The sequence below is a fragment of the Melospiza melodia genome, chromosome 18 (assembly GCF_035770615.1).
Source record: "Melospiza melodia melodia isolate bMelMel2 chromosome 18, bMelMel2.pri, whole genome shotgun sequence".
Classification (NCBI taxonomy): domain Eukaryota; kingdom Metazoa; phylum Chordata; class Aves; order Passeriformes; family Passerellidae; genus Melospiza; species Melospiza melodia.
Window position 1 is genome coordinate 2,780,418 of NC_086211.1, and position 21,907 is coordinate 2,802,324.

Genomic DNA, 21,907 nt, shown 5'->3' on the forward strand with positions numbered 1-21,907 from the left:
ATTTTTTCTATTGCTTTTGAAGTAAAACATTGCTCAATAGCAAAAAATTTGCTTATGTGTACAAAAGGAAACTGTCCATGAGTTTGTATCCGGTTGGGAACCCTGGAGTCCAACTACAGGAGCTGCTACACTGGAGGGAAGAAGAATGTGCCATGAGTGGCACATGTACTGCAAAACCATTAACTGTAGAGAGAAAACAATATAGTCATTATTCCTCCTTGGATGTATCAGCAGCACCAGAAGACAAGGGCTGTTTATAAGGCTGAATCATCAAACCCCAAAGTTCTCAGTCTTGGTGTGTCAGTGCTGTACAGAGCTGGAGGAATTCATCCTCATTACTGACCTGTTTCACTGTTAACACAGCTCTACCCCGAGGCACAACCGGCTCAGGCAGACTTTTAAAGGAGTGATCCAGACACAATTCACACTCTACCTGAACAGCTGACAACCCAGAGCCAAAAGGGGAATGTGTCCCAGCACTGAATGCAGGCTGGCACCTCAGCCAGGTGCTTGGCATGTACTCACTTTTCCTAAGGTACTCGTTCCTCACCAAGGGTGGTTTTGTTTTTCCAAAAGACAGTTAATTTCCCACCTTCCAGATTTTAAGTGGTTCAAAATAAACAAAACAACACAGCCGTTCATATTTCCCAGTCTGTAAGAAAAATCTTACCTTATGTGTTTTGATTTAAATCCAATGCTTAAAAGCATGTTCAAGTACTTTATTCAGGCTCACAGGGCAACTTCAAGTCTTTTTTTGGATAATTTCTGGCATATTTGTATGCAACTGGGCAGTTCTGGAGTGACATCAGCATTCCTAGGAGACTTTCCAGATTTATTCTTTATGTTGTTTTAGAACTGCCATTCAAAAGTGAATGTTTGTATTCTTTTTCCTCCATTAAAATATCCATAAACCCATGAAAAGTTACCAAATGGCAACAACCCACCTATATTACATTGCCAGGAGAGCTGCACAGTGAGATTTGCAGCAGTTCAGCAGCAGAGATTAATGCATTTTCTAGCACATCCATGAAGAGGACCTAGCTCATCCACACCACATGGAAACAACAGCACTTACTGAGACACCAAATATGTTTTTCCAGCATTCAGTTTGCCCCCACCCCTCTTAGCTGACAGGGAATTGATTGCATTCACTATTCCTATTCAATAGCTTCAGTGACATCACATAATACACACTTAGAGAAGGGACAAACCACAACAGGACAGTGCAAATGTAATTGGAAGACAAAACAATAACTCAAGAGCAACTTGTTAAAGGGGAGAAACTATCTGAAATCAATTAAATTCAATAAAAACAATTGTGAAGTAGGAAATGAGGAAAAATTAAGCAGACAAACACAAAATAAGGAGCAATGGCTACAGTAACTCAGCCTAAACAATTTAATCTTGAGCTGTAGCTCTTCTACAAACAGCATTTTGGAACTTAACAGGAATAGGAGAAGGCCTGGAAGTCATTCTGCTCTGGTGACAGGTAAATCTCAGCTGCATGATGTCTGGAATTGAGCACCCATTTTAAAAAGAAATTATGCAAAGTCAAGAACGTGAGTAAAAATTTGTGTGGAATTAATATTTGAGACTGGAGAAACAACTGAAAAATCCACTGGCTGAGTTAATTAATTAAAACCAGATAGTGTTGGTGGAGGAACAGCCAGGCTGACAATTTTCAAGTATGTTACAGGCCACTACAATGAGGACTGTAATTAACTCTTGTGACCTACCAAAGCTATAATAAAAAAAGACTGAGCTCACAAGAAGTAAAATTTAATTAGATATTAAAAATAATTGTCTCAGCTAGAAAACACTGCAATGAGGGAGTTTGGGACTCAGTTGTTGGAGTGGTTCCAAAGGCAGCTCTGTCAGCCCAGTGCACCTAACTCAGGAGACAAGTTTGATATCCTTCCCTGTTTGTCACCCTGAGACTGCTCAGCCACTCAGACTGGTATCACAGCTGGTACAAAGCACAGCCCAGCCCTGGCAGGAAGGTGAGGGCACTTCCACAGCCCAGCTCACCTGATGCCACCTGCAGAGGTGGTCACAGAAAAGGATGAACTGAACTCACCCCCTGTACACAGCAATGAGTGTCTGAGCAGCTTCATCCAGCTCACAGCAGAGCAGGGCACACAGACAGTGCCAGAACAAGAGAGGGATGCAGGAAGTGCCAGAGCCTCCCAAAACCAGCCACCCCTCACCCCTCTCCTGTAACAAACTTCCAATGCAGGCAGGTGGATAAAACAGCCACAGGCTGAGCAGTGAGCAGGAATGAGATCCTCATCCCTGGATCCCTACTCAGCCTCATGGCTCTGGAAACCAGAATTACCTGCCCTGCTGCCACTCAGGCAAGGCTGGAGAACAGGTAACAACTGCTGCTTGAATGAGGGCTGCTAACTCTCCTCAATGTTATTTTTAGACTGCATAGGTATTCTGTGCATGGGCTTCTGCATTTGTGGCTCAGTGCATCACTCTCTCCATTTAGTAATGCACAAGAAGAGTCACAGGATAATGCAGAGAGATCCAGGAGGTCTGGTATTCATTACCTTTGTGTCACACATGCTACTGTGTGTCAAGGGAAATTTAACTTTGCACCTAACAAGAAAGTTTAAAATCAATTCTGGAGGAGCGCAATGGAGTCCCTGTATTGTGCTGCACCTTCAATTAAAATCAACTCCACAACACTGACACAACACTGGACCCAGGGTTCAGCATAGTAGATATGTGTTTGTAACTTATTTAAACAAAGAATTTCTAGCAATGACACAGAAACAACCAGCAACAAAAGGAGATGAGATTCAGGAAGGTTGTCCTTTGCCAGATTTAGGAGCAAAATGACATCTCTAAGCAATGACTACCAAAGATATCTTTACTACAGATCCTTCCCCAGAACAACAGCTTGGCCTTTCCACACATCCTACTCGGACACATATTGTTGGAAGAACCTAAGGGCAACTGACATGGTTGGAGCAAACACATCAAACAAGTTACCAAGAGCATGAGCCAACACCAAGTGTATCATTTTATATTATTACTGTTCAGATGAAATCTCAGAGCCAGAAATGACTCCTGAGTGTGCACAGTGTGCCAGACACACAAAGTACTCTCTATACTCTACTTCCAACATGTATATCTTTGAGCCAGTTCCCAAACTGATGATGCCAGAACAGGAGCCTTTCCACTGCTCAGACGAGTTCCCATTCCCTGCCTTAGGGCACATCCCTGAGATTTCATTTCCTGGGGTTGCTCTGTGTGTTCAGCAGCATGCAAGCACCGTGTTCCTGATTCTCTGAGGGCTACTGCTCAGCTAGGATTGGTTTTATTCCTGTTTCTCCAGGCTAAGAGCACTTCACACAAGGCAAGTGATCTCCTTGGATGGTGTGGGCTGTGAGGTTACAGCCTGTTGCTACTCTGCAGTGGCTGCATGCCCAGATTAAGACCAAGCACACAGACAGGACAGGAGCACTTGATGTCCTGTAAGTTCTCCTCCTTCTGATTTGGTGGCAATTGGCTCCTGTGTGCACACCCTCAGCTTGGTAAAATGAGTCAGCAATCCTAAAATATCGGGCAATACAAACAAACAAACCCCTTAAGGTTAATTTTTCATATGGCCTGTGTAAATAGAGAAGCTGTTTCAAGCAAGACAAGGGACTGCAAGTATCTATTCCCTCTGAATTTGAATTAAGAAACATGTTTCCAAAACAAAATAAATTAGGGGGTTTGACCAAGCCACTAAAAAGTGCATTGAATCTTGCACTAAAATCACAGGAAACAGATGCAGAAGTTCTTGAGATGACACCTGATCTGTTCCTATACCTCAATGCAGAATTAAAAGTACCTGTATTATTCCTGACAAATGTTTCTCTGAATTGTTCTTAAATCTCCTCAGTGATGAGATTCTGCAATATTCTCCGATGCCTCTTGTATTCTGAAGTGCTCCAGGGTCTCATCTTTGTAAACAAACAAAGAACTGCAGCAACATTAACATGGAAGATACACACACAACAAGACCTACAGATAAGCTCCCCTAGTGCTAGAGCTTCTGAATGAGAATGAATGTAATGCTGCAAACAGCAACTGCTTTACAAAAGCTCCAAAGATGAGGGAGGAGACAACTTGTCCAAAATACTGGGTTATCACTGGTTTTTTCTATCTATATGGATTTACTGTCTCCCACAGCAAGCTTAAGTTTAAAATAAATGTGGGGGAAAGGAAAAGGGGGGCTAAAGGAAAGGATCTCTGCATTGTGTGAGAGTAGTTTGGAACCTTTTGGTAAATAATTTCACAAGAAGAGGACCCAGGAGCACCCTACAAAAAAAGGCCTTTTTTTTTTCCTTTCAAGGTCATGGAAAATGCCAGTTTTTATATCTGTAATTTTGTATTTCAGCATTTTTATTGACCATCTGCATTGTGAAATTGTTTTTCTCTCTCAGGTGTCAGGAAGAAACCAATGCAGCATGTTCTCATACCCAGAAACCTACACAGCATGTAATCATCCACAGCAACAATCTCTGTTTGATTCTCTCAGCTGAAATGAAAAAAGCTGAAAAAGCCATTAAATTCTGCAGTAGAACTTGAACCAAACTTCTCTGAATTCCTGTCCTGGCATATCAAGACCCACTGAACAAATTTTGCCTGTTGTGCTTCAATTTGATCCAATCTCTGTCAAGATCTCTGAGCATTGAGAAAACACTGGAGAATGTACACACAGGAGAAGGAAACATGTCACTGGAAATAACCCCATAATCAAATCAATTATTAAATATCAAAGCATTATATGATCTCTGTAAAATATGAAGATCAGTTGGCTGGAGAAGAAAGACAGAATCATAGAATCCTGGAATGGTTTGGGTTGGAAGAGAGTTTAGAGATCTCAAAATTCCAACCCCCTGCCATTCATTCCACTGGAGATGTGGAAGCATGTCACAACAAGAGCTTCAGAAACAAAAAGGCACCAAGTCCTGAAAAGCAGAAAGAACAACATGAAATGTCACATTTAAGCATATGCATTGAACAAAATGCCTTCATTTACTGCTGAAGCCAGAGACCTCTCAACTGTGGTGCTTGTTGTATATTCAGATACACAAAGCTGAACAAATTTAAAGTTGAATACAGCTATGAAGAAGCTCTCAAAGCAATCAGGAGCTGCCCGGTCTCACAGACCTTATAAAGTTCAAGACACTGAAGTCCTAAGAACCAGAGCATGGAAATAATGATTATTCACATAATTGCTGGAAGGTCAGGAAGAATAGACAGAAGACATCCAGCATCAAAAAGGTAACAGCAGCAGGCAAAGAACAGGAAATATGTTTGTGAAAATGCCTGAATGATGGATCCAGAGCTTTATGACACCGGCCTTTAACAGCCAGTTAAGCTGTAGACCCTTCAAGGTGTTTTCCTCTGGCAAAAGAAAAGCCTTTACACAAAACAAAACACTTCAAAAGGTGGCACAGAATAAAATATTCTCTTTGCCCTCCCCCAAAGCAGCCAAAGTTAAAAGCTCAGCGAGCTCTTGTGCACAAGGCTTGCAGAGAGAGCCTTGTGCAGATGGCACCCATAAAGAACAAGAGGTACTCCCACCAAACTGACAAAATAAAATTCACACCCGCAGCCGTCCTTTCCCCCCAATATCACACCATATGCTGCCTACAAGTTTTTACCCTTCCTCCAAACAGATTTCACAAATTAATAACTTAAGGAGCAGGCTAAGTGCCAATGAAACTAAACGCATCCAAATATATTAATATGCACAAATTATTGTTGATGAACTGGCACCGAGCTCGTCCAACAATCCACAACACACAAACCATGCCACATGCTGTTTATGCATATTCCTGCTTGCAGCATATACTGTATCTACCTTCTGGCCACATAAAGCCAACTCTGGAAGCAGACAGGAAAGAGCAGAATGGAAGGTCAGAGTAAATATAATCCAAAAGCAATCCACAAAAGAACAAAACTGAGATGGCGATGATTGGCCTTGTTGAAAATGCCACGCTTGCTGTGCTAACACCAAGCTAACCAGGTGAAAATACAGTGGTAAATCAAGGTTTATATCAAATTGGTGGCTAAAGAGATCTATGGATGTCCCATCCCTGGAAGTGTCCAAGGCCAGGTTGGACAGGGCTTGGAGCAACCTGGGATAGTGGAAGGAGGTAGAACTGGATGAACTTTAAGGTCCCTTCCAACCCAACACATTCTATGATTTTTAAACATAAGAAAATGAAGATTCTAATGTTAAGGACACAGCTCTGCCCATGACAAGACAACAGGCACTTGTCTCCATGGGCTAATTCTCAATTCCATATCTGTAACAACAAATAGCTTATTTAGATAAGGTATCTCTTCAGAGGGCCATAATGAAATTCTGGCTAAGTGCTGCTGTTAGGTTTTCCTTGGTAAGAAAATTCAGATTCTGATAAAAACCCATTCAAACAGATGACAAAGTCACTGACACCAACTGCATTTTTTATTGAAAGGCTGCTGTTTTGACTGCATACTGAAGTTTACATAATGACTTAGTGAAGAAAACACAGGAAAAAAATTAAGTACCAGTAGAGAAAGAAGTAAGACAACTCAGTTAGCAAACATTTTACACTTGAAATCAGCATCTATGAGGGGGAAGAAAAAGAAGGGCTTTTTTGGGTGCTTTTATTCAACTTGATTTAAGTGATGAAGTTTCACCTGAAGAAGTGCAGAGCACAGTTTAGAAAATTCAAATCAAAACACTGTCTGTAAACTAAAATTAATGTGTCTGGATAAGTAACAACCATAGATCTACTTCTAAAAAGTGCAGAGCAGGAAAATCAGGTTTCAGTTAGAAGTTTGGAACATGATCCAAGCCCTGGATCAACAGCCTTGTCTTCTAAGGAATTTCCCATTGTGCAAGCACACACAGGATATCTTCCTCTGCCTCCAATCCCCAAGAGCCACCTAGAGTTACAAAATTAAAGTATTTTCTATGCGAGTAGGAATGGCAACTTTCCAAGACAGGATAACAGAAAAATTCAACCCCAACTGCAATTTTCTGATTTCACATACAATTTGTACAGTCTGCAGGGGTTTCAGCTGATGTGAAATGAAAACATCAACAGAACAGCTCATACACCGAGTGACATCAGCTCCTGATTTTCCTCAAAGAGGGTTTAAAATTCAAACAAATATTGAGGTAACAAGATCAGAACCCCCCTCAGGTGGCCAGGTGGCAACAAGACATTCTGAGGAAGTGATGTTCATCAGTCAGCTCTTCAGATGCTGACTGATCTTTGTCTAACAAAAGTGTCTGCAACAAAAGTTTGCTCATTTTAAGCAGGAAAATGCTGCAGGGACTTCACTGATAACTCTGATGTTCCTAATCTTATTCAGGAACAAATAAATCACAGATAATCAACTGCTGTGCAGATAAACCACACAGTGACATGACTGCAGTGATGCAAATTGCTTTCTGGCACCAGCTTTGGAAAACCAGGTGACAAGTTCCCAGACAGTCAATACACAAAAAGGCAACTGCAGCATCCAATCTGGAATTTCTCCTCACAAAGCCTTTTGCAGAGGAAAGCTTCTATTTTATATTGATAAAGAGCTAAATTTAGGAAGTTGAACAAGATTTTCAGACAGTACAGCTCTACAAACTTCAGAGAGCAAATCACTACTTGTATTTTAGAATTCTTAAAATAATCACATCCTTCTAATTTTTTCTTAGAATTCCCTGGGAGCTTTAAGAGAAGAGGGCTTTTTAAATTTATTTTTAAGATCAGCTTTATCAATTTTAGACCTAAGAAATGTATTACACAATGGTCAGACATGCTAAGCTCGTGACAAAGTAAAACAGGAACAGAAGGCTCTCCCTATTGATATGAAGGTATCTCTTTTTTTTTTATATTTTACCAATCCAACCTTTTAAGAAACAATTTTTCATCAAAAAAAAAACATTTTAATAATGAAGTTAATATAAATAAAACCAAAGAGGAAACATTCACCTGAGTAATCTTAAAGGTGGTTTTCTTTCCTTCCTCACATAGCAATCTAAAGGAATTTAAGAATCAGAGATTTCTATTCAGGATGCACTTTGTGCAGTCATAACTTCAAATATCAAAGCATTACTGCTTACAAATCAGTAATTTAAATTTAAAGCCATAGCTAAAAATGTGGTGCTATACCAAACCATATTTTTCATTCCACTTTTCCACTTGAGCTACATTAAGTGTCATCCAAGGAGAAAAAGCACACCTGAGTGCTGCTGCATTCACAAAAAACATCCAAGTACTAATGCAGCCTTCAACACTTCCAAGTTAGAGAAGCAAAAATGCTTCTGCTGGCTTGTCTAGAGAACAGAAATATTTTCCAGGTCACTGTTTCTCTTCCCTTGCCACCTTCATACAGGAGTTCTGCAATATTTATTCCATTTATGCTGCTCTTTGGCCCATCAGGCTGCTCAGCACTGCAGCTGCCAAAGCCACCTCTAATCCCAGGCAGTTTTGGTTTTGCCACCTCTCCATGCCATCACTCCTGGTGAGGAGGATTTGCTCAGTCTCCTGGAAAGGTTTGTCTCCCCTCTGCCTTTTTGCAGCCCTGCAAATGGGAATCCCGGGTGGCTGCTGCTAATTACCCATGTGCATTGGGAGTCTAATTCTGCCCATTGTTAATACACCCATCTTCAGCCACAAAGTCACTTCATATGCTAATCAGAGAGCAGCTGATCCCAAGCTAATATTTCATATACTCAGGAGAATGGATCTGCTGGGGGTATTAATGACAGCAGAGCAAGATGAGCTTGGAAAATAGTTCCCAAAAGATATTGTATCACTTCTGGTTCAACCCCCTAACAAATAATTTGCTTGTGAATGTGGAGCTTTGTCCCTTCCCTCCCCTGCAGAGGGAGGCCACTTTACAGACAAGAGGAGACTGAATAAATTAGATTTTTTTTTCTTTTACAACACAGAATCTAATTTAATAGCTGTTAAGTCTTACCTAATTTTTCCATGTAAAAGTTTTTGTGTTTAGGGATGTTTGAAATATAGTTTCAAGCCAAAACCAAGAGGAGCATTTCTATGAATACTGAATAGTCCAGGACACTACCCAGGTGTGCTGATGAGAGCAAAATAAAATAATTTGGGAAATTTCTATGTTCCCCACAATATGCCAACCCTTCAGTCTGATCTGTGGAAAAAGCTGTGGCAACACAATGAAAAAAATCAACATTCAAGTGTTGGAGGCAGAACAAGGTCTGAGCTGACAGAGCTTCCACAGAGCACATTTATGGTCTGAGTGAACGTGACATTCCTCCTGAATGTCTTGAAATACAGAAGCTCCATCAAAATGTCAAGTCAGGACAGCAGAACATGCAATGTCCCACACAAAATCCACACTGCAAGGATTTCTCATCATGGCTTTTTGCCTGTAAGACAAGTCAATGTTTCCACTTGGTTAGCAGTGTGTTCCAAGTCACTTTGAAGGTCCTTATGTGCAATACTGGGAACAACCCTGCACATCCCAAAAGACAGGAATCAGCACAGTTTCCACAGCCTGCAGAAGTGCCCAGTGTGAGTTCTCATTTCAAGAGCAATTTGCTCAGTGGCAAAATAGAGATTCAAGTCCAGTTACCTGCACTATCTTCTTACTAGATGGAAAAAGTATCTATAAGATAGAAACACAGCATTTAAAGAGCATCAAGGAAAAATTATGGATTTCTGTTTTTTCCTCATTTTTTTGAAGATGTGAATAAGAAGTTCCTTCTTCAATGGGTTTCAAATTGTCACTCAAGTAGAAAAATCAAAAGCTGTGAGTTTTGCACATTATTTCCTCTAGTGAACTACCAGTTCAAGTCTCCATTATAAGATATTCATCTCATGTCTGAGTATTCTTCAGTTTTAATTCATGGTGCTGATCAAAGACAAAAGATCCTGCAGCTGTACAAAAGTTCAAACAGCTCAAAAAGCAGCAGACACATCCAGCTGTTTTGAGAAGTACCATGAGATTGCTACAAATCTGGGATAAAAAAAATCCCTTTATGTACCCAGAATGTTCAGCCATGGAGTAAACATCCACCTAAATGAGTGTCATGCACATAATACAGAAGTGACAGGCAACTGCAACAATCATATTGTACCACCTAAGTGTGGTTTAGATAGGAAAAACATAAAATTTAATGTATTTTATTGTCAGGGCTCAAAATCATATGCAGATCCTTCAAATACAAGTTCTGTACATCCTTTCAAGGCCACACCTGCCCAGGTTTCAGTCTGTCGTCCCATGTATTTTAGTTGTAACACTAATAAATTTTCTTATACAAATGCTGAAACAAATGTTGGCACAACGACCATTCCAGGTCATGGCAGGGCAGCAGAATGTTCCACACCCAAGTGATATCTGTGGATCTCTGGGGTAGGACAGAAAGCCACAAACCTCCCCCTGGCCTTCCTCTTAAAACAGCTTTGAAAAGAGGATTTTATGCATAAAAGGCAGCTGGTTATGTTTTAACAGACTCTTGTGTAAACAGAAGTGCTCAACAGATGTGCAGCGCCTATCAGAGATGGTTATCAGCATCATTTTCATTTCCAGAACCAATAAAACTGGACATCATGCCTATTCTCTCAGCCATTTACCTACCTCAGAAGATAAACTGGATTCACTAATATCTGCTATGGGATTGATAAAATCCTGATGTAAAAAGAATTGAGTATTAGAAAAAGAGAGAAATGAAACTGTCCAGCTACTGCAGCATTTCAGTCTGCAAATAGGCTCTTCACTGATCTGAAACTGCAAACAGACAAGTCAAAGTGAGGAAAGGGAAGGCAAAAAGACTCTGAAGCAGATTTATATTTAGCATCAGGTTAGGTGGAGAGAAAAGGCTCAAGGACAATGGCAGGTCTTTTCTTCCTTGAGCTAAACCCCCAATGCATTTTTGTGAAAGAAAGCAAGTCTTCTGCTTTTAACTGCAGCCCAAAACTGCATTATGGCTCCTGGGTGCTTTGATTTTTTTCTTTACTTTCTAAATCTCAGCACACAGAGGCAGCTCCAGGGCTCAGAAGGAGAACTCTTAAAAGCAGACCTGCAGAAGTGAGGAGATCAGTCAGAGCCTTGTCCCCGTGCTCCCCCGCCCAGGCAGCCACAGATGAGATTTCACACCACCAGACAGGGCCTTTTTAAACAGCCTGAAAGATCCCAAATCCTCCAAGAGCAAGCAGAGCATTCCTTCTGATTGCAAAGAAAAACACTGAAATGTGCTTCAGTTCTTCACAAAGGTCATGGTAACCTTCAAAATTTTATCAAACTTCTTCCCCCCTCCCCAGCTCTATTATCTTTACTAATTTGTAATGTTCTTTACAAAATATACTGGAGTTTCTCAGAACACAAATCCCAATGTGAACATGATGCAAGCAATCTTTGCTTAGTTAATTTTTCCTAGGCTGTTTAATGTTTCCAAAGTCCAGATGTTTTTCCAACTGTCTTCCCTGTCACACGACTGCACAAACATAGGTTCTTTAGAATTACCATTTTATATACATGTTCAACTTACTCTGTGCTTCTCAGTCCATTTTTTCCAAATAAATATACACATACTTTGGATTCAATGACTTACTGCATTAGAAACATGACATTAGAAAGCTTTAGAAAGTATGCTCAGTGTGTTTTGACAAATGCAAATGTGCTGAAAGCGTGACATGTGCCATGAAACAGTACAGAGCTTTAAAACTGTGGAAAAAAATTCAGTTTCCTACTTGCAATGTCTATGGCTACACCTCCAACCTTGTACAATTAACAATCACGTACCATTAACCATTTTTTTCCAAACCTCACCATTAAAATGTTATTGTGCATTTAACAGCAAAGGAAAATGCCCAATAATCTTAATTAGAGCTGGTCAGGGAGCTAATTTTAACCCCCTGCTACCCAACCTAAAAACAGCAGGGAAAACATTAGAAGAACTGTTCATTTTTATCACCTTTACCCAAATACTGTCCAGCCAGAAGCAGATGCACACATTTCAGAGAATTCTTTGCTCCAGACCACTGAACTCTTAAGCATTAAACCTTTGAGATGCATTTCAAACCTGCTATTTGACACCACTGGAGAAATAAAATCACTTTTCAGAGTTCATATGAAATTGAAGAGATCCCATTTAGAGTGTAAAACATGAAGTAGGAATGTGCTGCTTCTGCTAAAAGAGATTTACCAGCTTTGGTTAAGGATGCACCAACTACAGGATTTCCCTTCACATCCCTGCACAGGATGTCTGATGAAGGCTGAGTTGAGATATATCAGTGATTTCTCATTACAAGCATGTTATCAAAAAAGGATTGTGCTTTGTAGCTGTTACACAGCTCAACCATCAGCAGTACCTGCAGTGACAGAGCAGATATCCATCCACAGCAAGAAAAAGGTAGTGTAAAATAAACTGACTTTGTTATTCTAAAGCTTACAGAAATCCACTACAATTACCAATGGAAAAACAGCACAGAATTTTGAACATATAAATCAGTGACAATTTGGCTCCAGAAGGGATTTCTGGAACTCACCTATGGTGCAGTTTGTGGTTATTTTTCTTCGCTTGGGGTTGTGTCGTAGCAATTCTAACTCTCTCTTGGTCGGCTCCCATGTTGAATACTTCTCTCCAATGCCTAAGCAGATAAAACAAAGTTTCAGGAAGTTCTTTAGTAAAAGGATTGAAAATTCTGTTCAAGTCAAAACTTTTAATGTGCTGTCCATTAGGCTAGATTCAATTTATGCATAACTTAAGGACACTGACTGCTTTTTACCCCTTCTCAAAAAACATGGTTTGAAAAGCTATCACCAAATTTTTGAACAAAGAAGAACTAACATAAGAAAACAAAGGTACTTCTTTACCTATAAAGAACATTTAGGCCAATAAACTTTCCATTACTGGATTATCATCCTCCTTTCAATTAAAAAAAAGAAATTCCAGCACAAGAATAAACTTGCTATTATTCAAAAATACATTGTTTGTGCTCAGAGGAGGTTAAATGACACCAGCATTGATGAGCTTGCCAAGTTATTTAATAAATCTAAACTGATCCAACTTAATGGACAGATAATCTTTAGAGAACAGCAGAATTTAATAGCTCAATATACTGAACACACTACATGTATATGCCGTTACACAGAATGACCTCTCCTTATACTATTAATGGATTAGACAAGTTTTAATTTTTGACATTCACTTTGTTGACATATATAATGTTATCTAAAAATGAAATTAGTAGTAGGTTTTAACACCACCCTCCCTCCACCAACCAGTCAAAACTCTCCAAATATTAAACCCCTTCTCATGAGCTAAAATGTGTCATTTTTCTTTTTGAAGACCAACACTGCATTTCCACAAGATTTCTTTTGCTCAAAAGGAAAGTGCAGTAGAAATGAGCCAGGTCAGTAGTATGGAGAGCAGATTTGAGACCAGCACAGAGCTGTGTTCAGTGTAAACCTGATACAAGAAAACACAACAGTGAAGACTCACGTGCTGAGCAGCTCAGTACTGCTGCAGCTTTCTATGTAGCACAGAAATTGCTGTGCAAGGTCAATTACTGTGAGTCACAAAGGCATCTTGGCATTAAAAATAAAGAATTATAAGATGGCAAGCAGTCTATTCTAAAACTGAGAATTAAAGTCAATTAAGAGTTATTTTTCACAGAATGCATGGAGCAGAAGCAGCGCTTTGCTACAGAAAATAAATTATAAATCATACATATGAAAAGGATAGTAGAAAAATATAGCTGGAGGCTTACACATTCTGCATAATGTACATTAAATTTTAATAGCTCTTTGATCTTCATTTTCAGAAATAGCTATGCTTGTCAGAAACTACCCTCCCAAAAATGTTCAATTCATAGTTACTACTGACCCTCCAGGTTCTAGTAACAGAAGGTCTCATTTTTAGATTCTCAAGGCCTAGAGAATTCTTATTTACACAAATACACCCATCTCTCACTTTATTTGATTCAACAACAGATTATGCAAGGAACTTAAAGAACAATACCAGAATCCCTTTCCTTTATCCAAGGTTCAGCATCAAGCTACAGACCCAGGGAAACAGAAAAGGCAGGGAATGACTGAGACTGATGAGATAACACAGCTGCAATGCTTTGGACACACTGCATGTCTGCAGAGACCCTTTGGAGATGCACAGATGGACACTTCACAGGGATGGAACATTGGCTTCCAACAGCTTTGGCACTGGAGGTCTCCAGCAATCCTGGTCATATTTGTAATGCTCCCTTAGGAATTTATATCAATGTATTGGTAACACCTTGTTAGCAGCAGCAATTGCATTGTGCAGCTGTAAATTGCTGTGTTTGGGTTCACTACAGGTAAAACATGGCCAAACACAGCCAGTCAGTGTGATGAACCCTGATAACAATTAAAAAATAACCCCTTGGATATGTTTAAATCCTGGTTTAAGTCAAATACAACAAAATTCATACCTGGAAACACATGTGCACTTTAGGCATGCAATAGCTCCACATATATCAGCAGCACTATTAATATATATTTATATATATCTATATATAATTATATAGTTTAAATACTGTAGAGGATGGGACTAAAGCATGTCACAAGAGCAACTCTAGGTAAGGCTAAACATGACAGACTGGATTACTTTTAAGGATTCTGGGTGAATGAAATATTTGTTCAATTTAAAAGAAATGAAAGGAAACAAAACATCATGTGCAATCAATGCCACAAACAGAGCAAACCAGACAGAAAACATTCTTGCAGAAGCCTTTCATTAGAAGGAGCACAAGTTAAGTCAGACACAGAAATTAAAACATGTTCCATTCCAGCTATATAACTTAGCAGGAATGCTGAGGTTATATTACTCTTGAAAATTTGGAAAAGGCAGAGCCATTTATTAGGAATGGTTTGATGTTTAAAAATGAAAAACTACAACAAAAAATAACCAAATGACAAAGAAGGAAAGAGGTTTAATAAAAAGGTTTAATAACACTCACAAGCATGCCAAAAACTCCAACATAAACTACCTTAAACAAAGATTTGCAAACCATGCACAGGTCACCATTTACAATTAAAGGAAAGTAGTGTTAGACAAGTGAAAATTACTAATTTTTAAAATGCTGCTATAAAATAGCCAGAGATTCAAGTCAGCACGTGAAATCTCCAACTAAGAAATTCTTTAATTGGGTGAAATACTCAAATTGGCATTTCTCAGAGAATTCATCAGGGGAACAGGGATGAGTGAAGGAAAAGGCAGTGAAGGCTCAGGTGTATAAAAAGTCACAATTTTTCAATCATTGTTTATTTTGCTAAACTTCAGCAAATTCCAATTTTTCCTCTCCCAAAAATTCAGACATTAATTAGAACAAAGGGCTTTGTGTATTCTCACCTCCCCTGTTATTAATATTTAATACCAAAGGAAAAAATTTTGGCCAAGTTGCAACATTCAGAATTACATCAGACAACCCCGAACTCCAGCTGGACTGGGGAACTCAGCACACTGGGAGTTAATACTACAGGAGTATGAAATGAATCTCATGATATTTGGGGGTTTTCTTAAAGTTTTTTTTTCTCCAGGCATCATGTTGTTATGTGAGCATCTATTAAAGTATAAACTAACACCTTTCCAGCACTGTGGAGAGAAATTTGAACATTTCTGCATTCAGCCTTCAGTCTTTAAGCCAATCAGTTTCTGCAGACTGGATTCACTTCTGAAGTTCTTAAAGTTGGCAGCAAGATCTGAGGTAAATTAACTCTGTGGTAGCAATATAAACCCAAGACACTGAGTTTGGGGTTTGTGCTCCTCTTGACATTCAGTTTGGAGCAAGAAGGGATCTTTGAGATGACAGGAGGGAGGGAGCACAGAGATTGGAACAACAGAGAGAGAAGGAAAAAACCAGACATAGTTCTCCATTATTCTCTCTCATTCCTTAGATAAATTTTTGAGGAAACACGTGGTTTCATAATAAAAAGACAAAGAAGAACCTATGCCATGACTTTAAAGAAAAAAAAAAGTCTACATTGCAGACTCCAGTAATTTGAAGTGTTGTTGTCTATTCCTTGATTGTCTGTGTTCACTGCTCACTGCAGATGAGTTCTCCAGGGACAGAAGATGGAATGTGCAGATCCACACAAATATGCATTTGTGTATATATATTTAATGTGCCATTCAATAGCCAGTTAATCAGTACAGAGGATTCCTGCCTGGCAGTTCCTCTGGGTGATTCTTTGACCTTCTCTACACAACTCTGGGGTCCAAGATGACCAGAGGAACAATCCTGTAGCTGTAATTCCCTGGAATCTAAACTACAGCAGGCTGATGTCCATGGCAGGACAAAGTGGCTGCATATCTCAGTCCACAAGGCACAGGTGTATCAATTGGTAAGGACAATATAACAAAGACATTACTCTTCAAATCTGCATATTTAAAAGTAAAGGACTGGAGGAGGTTTCCTCTTCTTTGGAATAATGAAGATCTGTTGTTGTTGCAGCTGATTCATTTGGTGCCCCAAACTCAGATTGAAGGAGTTTCCAGAATAGGTGCTAGTTTGGATGAAAGGTTTTTAAACCTACTCCCATTTTGTCTTGCTTTGAAAACCAGTGCTTTGTGCTAAAAGATTTTAAGGTGCATTTCCTTGTTCTAGGACTCACAATCCTCCTTTCCCCTGACTCTCTTCCCTCAAAGAGGAAACAAGCAGGAAGCAGCCTGGGATCTGTAGTAGGAACCAAGTGAAGGCAGCTATCTTTTGAGCCAGCAGAAAAGCTCTCGTTAATACGATGTTAGCTGCTATTTTTAAAATTGGAAATTGAGGTTAAGAATGGTTTGAAGTCATATCAGCCCTGACTAAGGCTGTCACATTGAAACAGGATGCCATGGATTCCAGAAGAGACATTACTAGACAGAAGTCATCTGTCTTCAAATACAGACTTTCCCACTTTAAGAAAACATACCCCCCAGAGGCCACTGGAAATGGAAGATGACAAGCTTTTAAAACTGATGCTTACAAACTACTCAGTTCAGAATAAATGATATTTCCTTTCCAAACAAAAAAACCAAAACAAAAACCAAAACAAAAAAAGAGAAAAGGTTTGTTTTGGAGGAATTCTATCAAGGAAAGAGCATATGAAATCAAGTCTGCTGCAATTATTCAATCACTGGAACATATCCAAACAAGAGGAAAACGATTTGCACGATAAAAGTGGCATTCTTAACTGTGATTCATGTCTAGAATGGCAGGATAATCAGCAAAGGGACGCTTGTTAGTGAGGTGCGTCGCCAGCCCACGCCTCTTACCTGTCATTGTACACTGGTAGTGAGAAACCACTGTTGGGGTGAAGGCTAAAAAAGAAAAAATTAGGGAAAGCAAACTGAATAAAACAAATGTGTGTACATATATTTGTGTGTAAATATTTCTACATAGATACTGTGCGTGTACCCTGAAAGCACAGGTGTGTAAGTAAGCTGGAATGATCTATTTAAAAAAAAAAGTTAAAAAATAATCACACACAAGGGTAGCATTTCATGTGAGGGGAACACATTTATTGCCTGTACCACGTAAATAAGCCTAAAGGAGCAAACTGTTACATTCTCTACCTAATACAGATCTAACTTTTGATATGCAAGCTTTTGCAGGATTAATGTTAGATATTTCTGTATTTTTTTTGCAATTAAAGATAAAATATTCTTGCTACAATTAGGTGTGGTGCATGTGTTAAACCCACAGTCTGACTCCTGGAAAGGAAGAACATCTCTCTCCCATTGCCTGCACTACTCTCTCTAAAGAGCTCTTTCTTCCCCTTAGAGTTTTTTTTTTTTTTTTTGCCACTGAACAAATGGGAGGGACAGGTATGATTAAAAACAGAAACAAGAAATTCAGGCAGGAAAACCAAACCTTGTAATTTCCAAGCTTTTCGTTGTTCTTCTTTGGCAATTTGTTCCATGTCTTTGTCGTATATGTAATCTTGACACATAAAGCAGTATATACCCCCATACAAAAGGTCTATGGCTGCAAAACAGAAGGGAAGTTGGGGAGGAGGAAAAAAAGATGTGAGTTCATAAACCAGAAGGCATTTTAAAGCAGGCTTCCAAGTCAGGCACTCCTTCTTCCAAGCAGTCCACAAAAGAAGAAAAATCTGTACCTTAGAATCTGGAAGGGGAAAAAAAAAAAAAAAAGAGAAAAACCCAGACATTTTTCCAGTTTCAGTGTGAGTTATTCAGTTGCTTCTGGCACAGCAAGAAAACTGTGCAGGACAACAAAGCATCAGCTGCCTTCAGGCTGTTTGTAACCCACAATTTACCTTTCAAACACCTGAGTTACCAAGAGGCATCAGGACAGTGACTGACTACAACACACACAGAACCAGTCCTGTGAGAGTTGATGTATCAGTTTGAACTGTCTATTCCTAAGATTTCAGCTATTTCTCTTCAAGGCCATTAAAATAATTAGGAAGCACCTAGTTCAAATACAGATGAAGGCTCCAACAGAAGACAGCACAGCAAATTCAGAGCTATTTCTCCAGGGGAAAGCTTTTCCAGGGTAGTTTATGCCACAGGTTACTTCTGTCTCAATTTTTCATTTCACACGCCCTTTCAGAATAAACAACTGAACACTGACCAATGTTAAAAATATTTTTCTTGCACAACCTTAAACAAAAGAAAGCCAAGAAACAAAATAAATACCTAACTGAGAAATGTCATTTTACTCCAACATATACCATGGAAAAAGTGCAAAGTAATCATAGTAAACTGCTGATTTTCAGTATACAGATATGAAAAAGGCCACAATCACAGGAAAGCTAAAAATCTGTGAGCACTAGCAAATTTTACTAAAACACAACCTGCACCAGCAAACAGCTAAGAAATACATCACCCTTCTCCCTCAAGTATAGAGGCTTCATTTATTTTGTTTTTTAATTCCTTTTATTTCCAGATAATAGCATTATTAGAATAGTCTTACTGCAATGGAAACTTGTTTTAAGCACAGGAAACCATTACCACATTAGGCAGCTTGCAAGAAACAGCATGGAATTACTCTGAAGTGCTCAATAAGTCAAAGCACATGCCATGCAGCAGGAATTCTGCCATGGATCTCAGCAGGCAAACACAGGTGAAGTCTCTGTGCTGCCCTGGCAGTGGGGCAGTGCTTGTGGGGAGGGTTTTTGGTAAAGTTCCTTTCCAACCCCATCTCCTCATCCTTCACAACCTCTACTCCCTTACAACCTGCCGTCCCTCCTCTTTAGTCTGTTGCAAGCTGCTTTTTTTCCTCCTTCCTCTCTTTTAAAATCACCTTTTCATGATTATGCCAACTGTTTGTTACTTCTATTATTCAATAAACCCCAATTACTTTAAACAGTTTTTCATCTTGCTGATGTGCTCCATTCTTCTGTTTTGCCTCTCTGGACCACTCAGTTTGTGGAAGAGGATAAGGACAGTGTTACCTCATGTAAAGTCACAAACTCAGGATTTTCTTTACCTTGTGTAGTGTCTCAACACCAGAATATTTCACCCTGATGCCCAGAGGACTGAATAAACTCCTTTAGCAGAATACTCCAAAAGGAGACAAGACTCTGAGCTGTGGTGGAGAATCAGTAACTGCAGGGATGGTATATCACAACTTACAGAGTATTAGAGTTCTACAATACTTACTCCATTCCTTACTGCATTACCACTTCTGCACAGTTTTCTACAAAAAAAATCTGTAGAAAATCCAAAATATCAGTCTTAAAACACAAACCCAAATATTGTTCTCCACATACTTTAAAAGATCCCACCAACAGGCCCCTAAATAACAGAACAGGGCTGGCAGAATATTGAATAAAAAGGACCCTGTGAGCACTAATATTTACAATTTACCATCAGAACATGTAAGCATAGCTGCGCTCAGAGGATTCCTTACTTTTCCTTTCTTGCTGGATTTACATGCCTGAGCAATGAAATAGAGATGTCAAGATCTAAACCAACAAGAGAGCAGAAGGAATTTCTGGTGTAAAGGATCAGAAAGTTTCACAGAAACACTGGTGGAGTTAAAGCTCTAATTGTCCAGCACCTGATTAAGGACTCTTGAGGAAATATCCTCTCTCCAACACACTTATGGGAACAATGCAGTTGTACATTTGCCAACACTTCCAATGCCTTTTTAATGACAGCAGGGGGTTTTGGACAAATTACCTCAAGCACCAGTGCCAAGGCAGCCACACAGGCCTGGCCACAGCACGAGGAAGGGCAGGAGTTTCTCATGGAACCTGAACAGAGCTGCTCAGGAAAAGAGCCCACTAGGAAAGTTTGGGAATTAATTGCTTCAGGTTAATGTAATTTGAATTTTTTTCCTTGAAATACACTTAAACTTTCTTATGCTAGTTGTCTTGAGGTGAAGAAGAACAGAGGCACCACTGAAGGGGCTGTTTTACAGGCAGAATCTCTACCCAAGCAAGCAATTCCTTAGCACTGACTGAAGTTACCACACCCAAAGGACAAAGTCCACACAAAACTTTCTCCCTGAAAGGACTGCGGGGACTGAAACTAATTTCACCTCATTGTTAGGCTAAATCCTTTTTGTTTTAAACTGAAGTGCCATGAAGCCATATCCCAAACTGAAACACCTGGCCAGAAAATCCCATAAAAAACACGACAGTAATGCATGAGAATGCACGCGTAGCAAACTTCAGCACTGGTATTTGTGTTGATATTTTAGATCACAAAGCTAACAAAAAAGCCTCAAATTCATAAAAACTTTGAGAACTACCAACCTAGGAATAATGCCCAGGTGTTTGGGATTAACCCACTGCCAAGCCTGCGGGATGCCCCACATTCCTCACAATGAACTTCTCTTTTAGGGAGCTCCTGTGGAATGGCTGCTACTCCCAACTTCCAGGATCTGCTTTTCCTAAAACTACTCCAACCCTTCTCTCAGGAAGGTACAGGGGGATGAAATCAGTGAATATCAGTTTTAGCTTAATACACATGCAGAATTTATTACCCTTGGAAAATAAAATATATAGCAAGTAGAAATCTACCTTTTTTTCACAAGGAAGAACCAAAAGCAATTTAGAAGAATCACAATGTCATTTTATTAAATTTGATCAATCTAGATTCCTGGTTTAGGAATTCAAAATACCTACTTGGTGATCACAGGCAGAGCAATTTAAGAATGAAAAGACCTCTTGGAATGTAACATTTTTCTCTGCTTTTATACCTTCTGTCCTGACAACAAGCTTGCCTTCCTTTAAAGTCTGATCTCCTTGGACTCCTTTACATACAAAATTATAAGCAGCTGCAACCCAAGAGAGGAATGCAAATATATTTTATTTTTCATTTAGAAATAAAACTATCAGCCTGGAGAAACAAGGAGGCAGCACAGATGATCATGCAGGAACAACAACAACTTTATCTATCTATGGTGCAAGGAACACGAAGTTTTAAAAAACAACAGCTCTGGGGTGAAAGTTTAAATCTGGCAGCAAAAAGTCTTCAAACTGCAGCTGGGAGACAAGTAAAGTGTTTTAGTTAAGCTCAAGGGCTTTATTTTTCCAGCTATATCAACTGATGTCCTTGTGAAACTGTTAGAGACCAGAGAGGATGGGAATACAACAAAAGCAGGGAAGTGTGCCACATCCAGAGTGTGCATAGCTCATCCAGGTAAAAAACCTTGGATGTTCAGATTTTGAACGATCCAGGTGAAAAGAACTGACTTTGCTCAGCTGGGAATGGGATACTTTACCATAATATTTGATACCATTAGGCAGACAGAAGATATTTGTGAATCATGTTGTGGTATCATCTCCCTTGGATCACTGGGTGCACTCAAGTAGAAAAGAAAAAAAATCCAGCAGCAACTCAGAATTCAGGTCAGTTTTTACCTGCACTGAAATTAATTCCATTGTGAATTTCTGTGACTCAGTCTTGGCATATTATCAACCTCAAATCAACATTGTC

The 21,907-nt window shown here is 39.4% G+C and overlaps 1 protein-coding gene across 2 annotated transcripts in view; it reads right to left on the bottom strand.

Annotated features, from left to right (window-relative positions):
• The window catches only part of USP22 (ubiquitin specific peptidase 22), an 88,649-nt gene that overhangs the window by 30,616 nt on the left and 36,126 nt on the right, over window positions 1–21,907 (bottom strand). The window contains exons 3-5 of one of the 2 annotated variants that reach the window (XM_063171681.1): window positions 17,868–17,981; window positions 17,270–17,314; window positions 12,525–12,626 (exon numbers count right to left, since the gene is read on the bottom strand). In XM_063171681.1, coding sequence (XP_063027751.1) covers window positions 12,525–12,626; window positions 17,270–17,314; window positions 17,868–17,981 — 261 coding nt within the window. The remainder of the gene's footprint in view (window positions 1–12,524; window positions 12,627–17,269; window positions 17,315–17,867; window positions 17,982–21,907) is intronic. The other variant, XM_063171682.1, reaches the window with a different exon arrangement.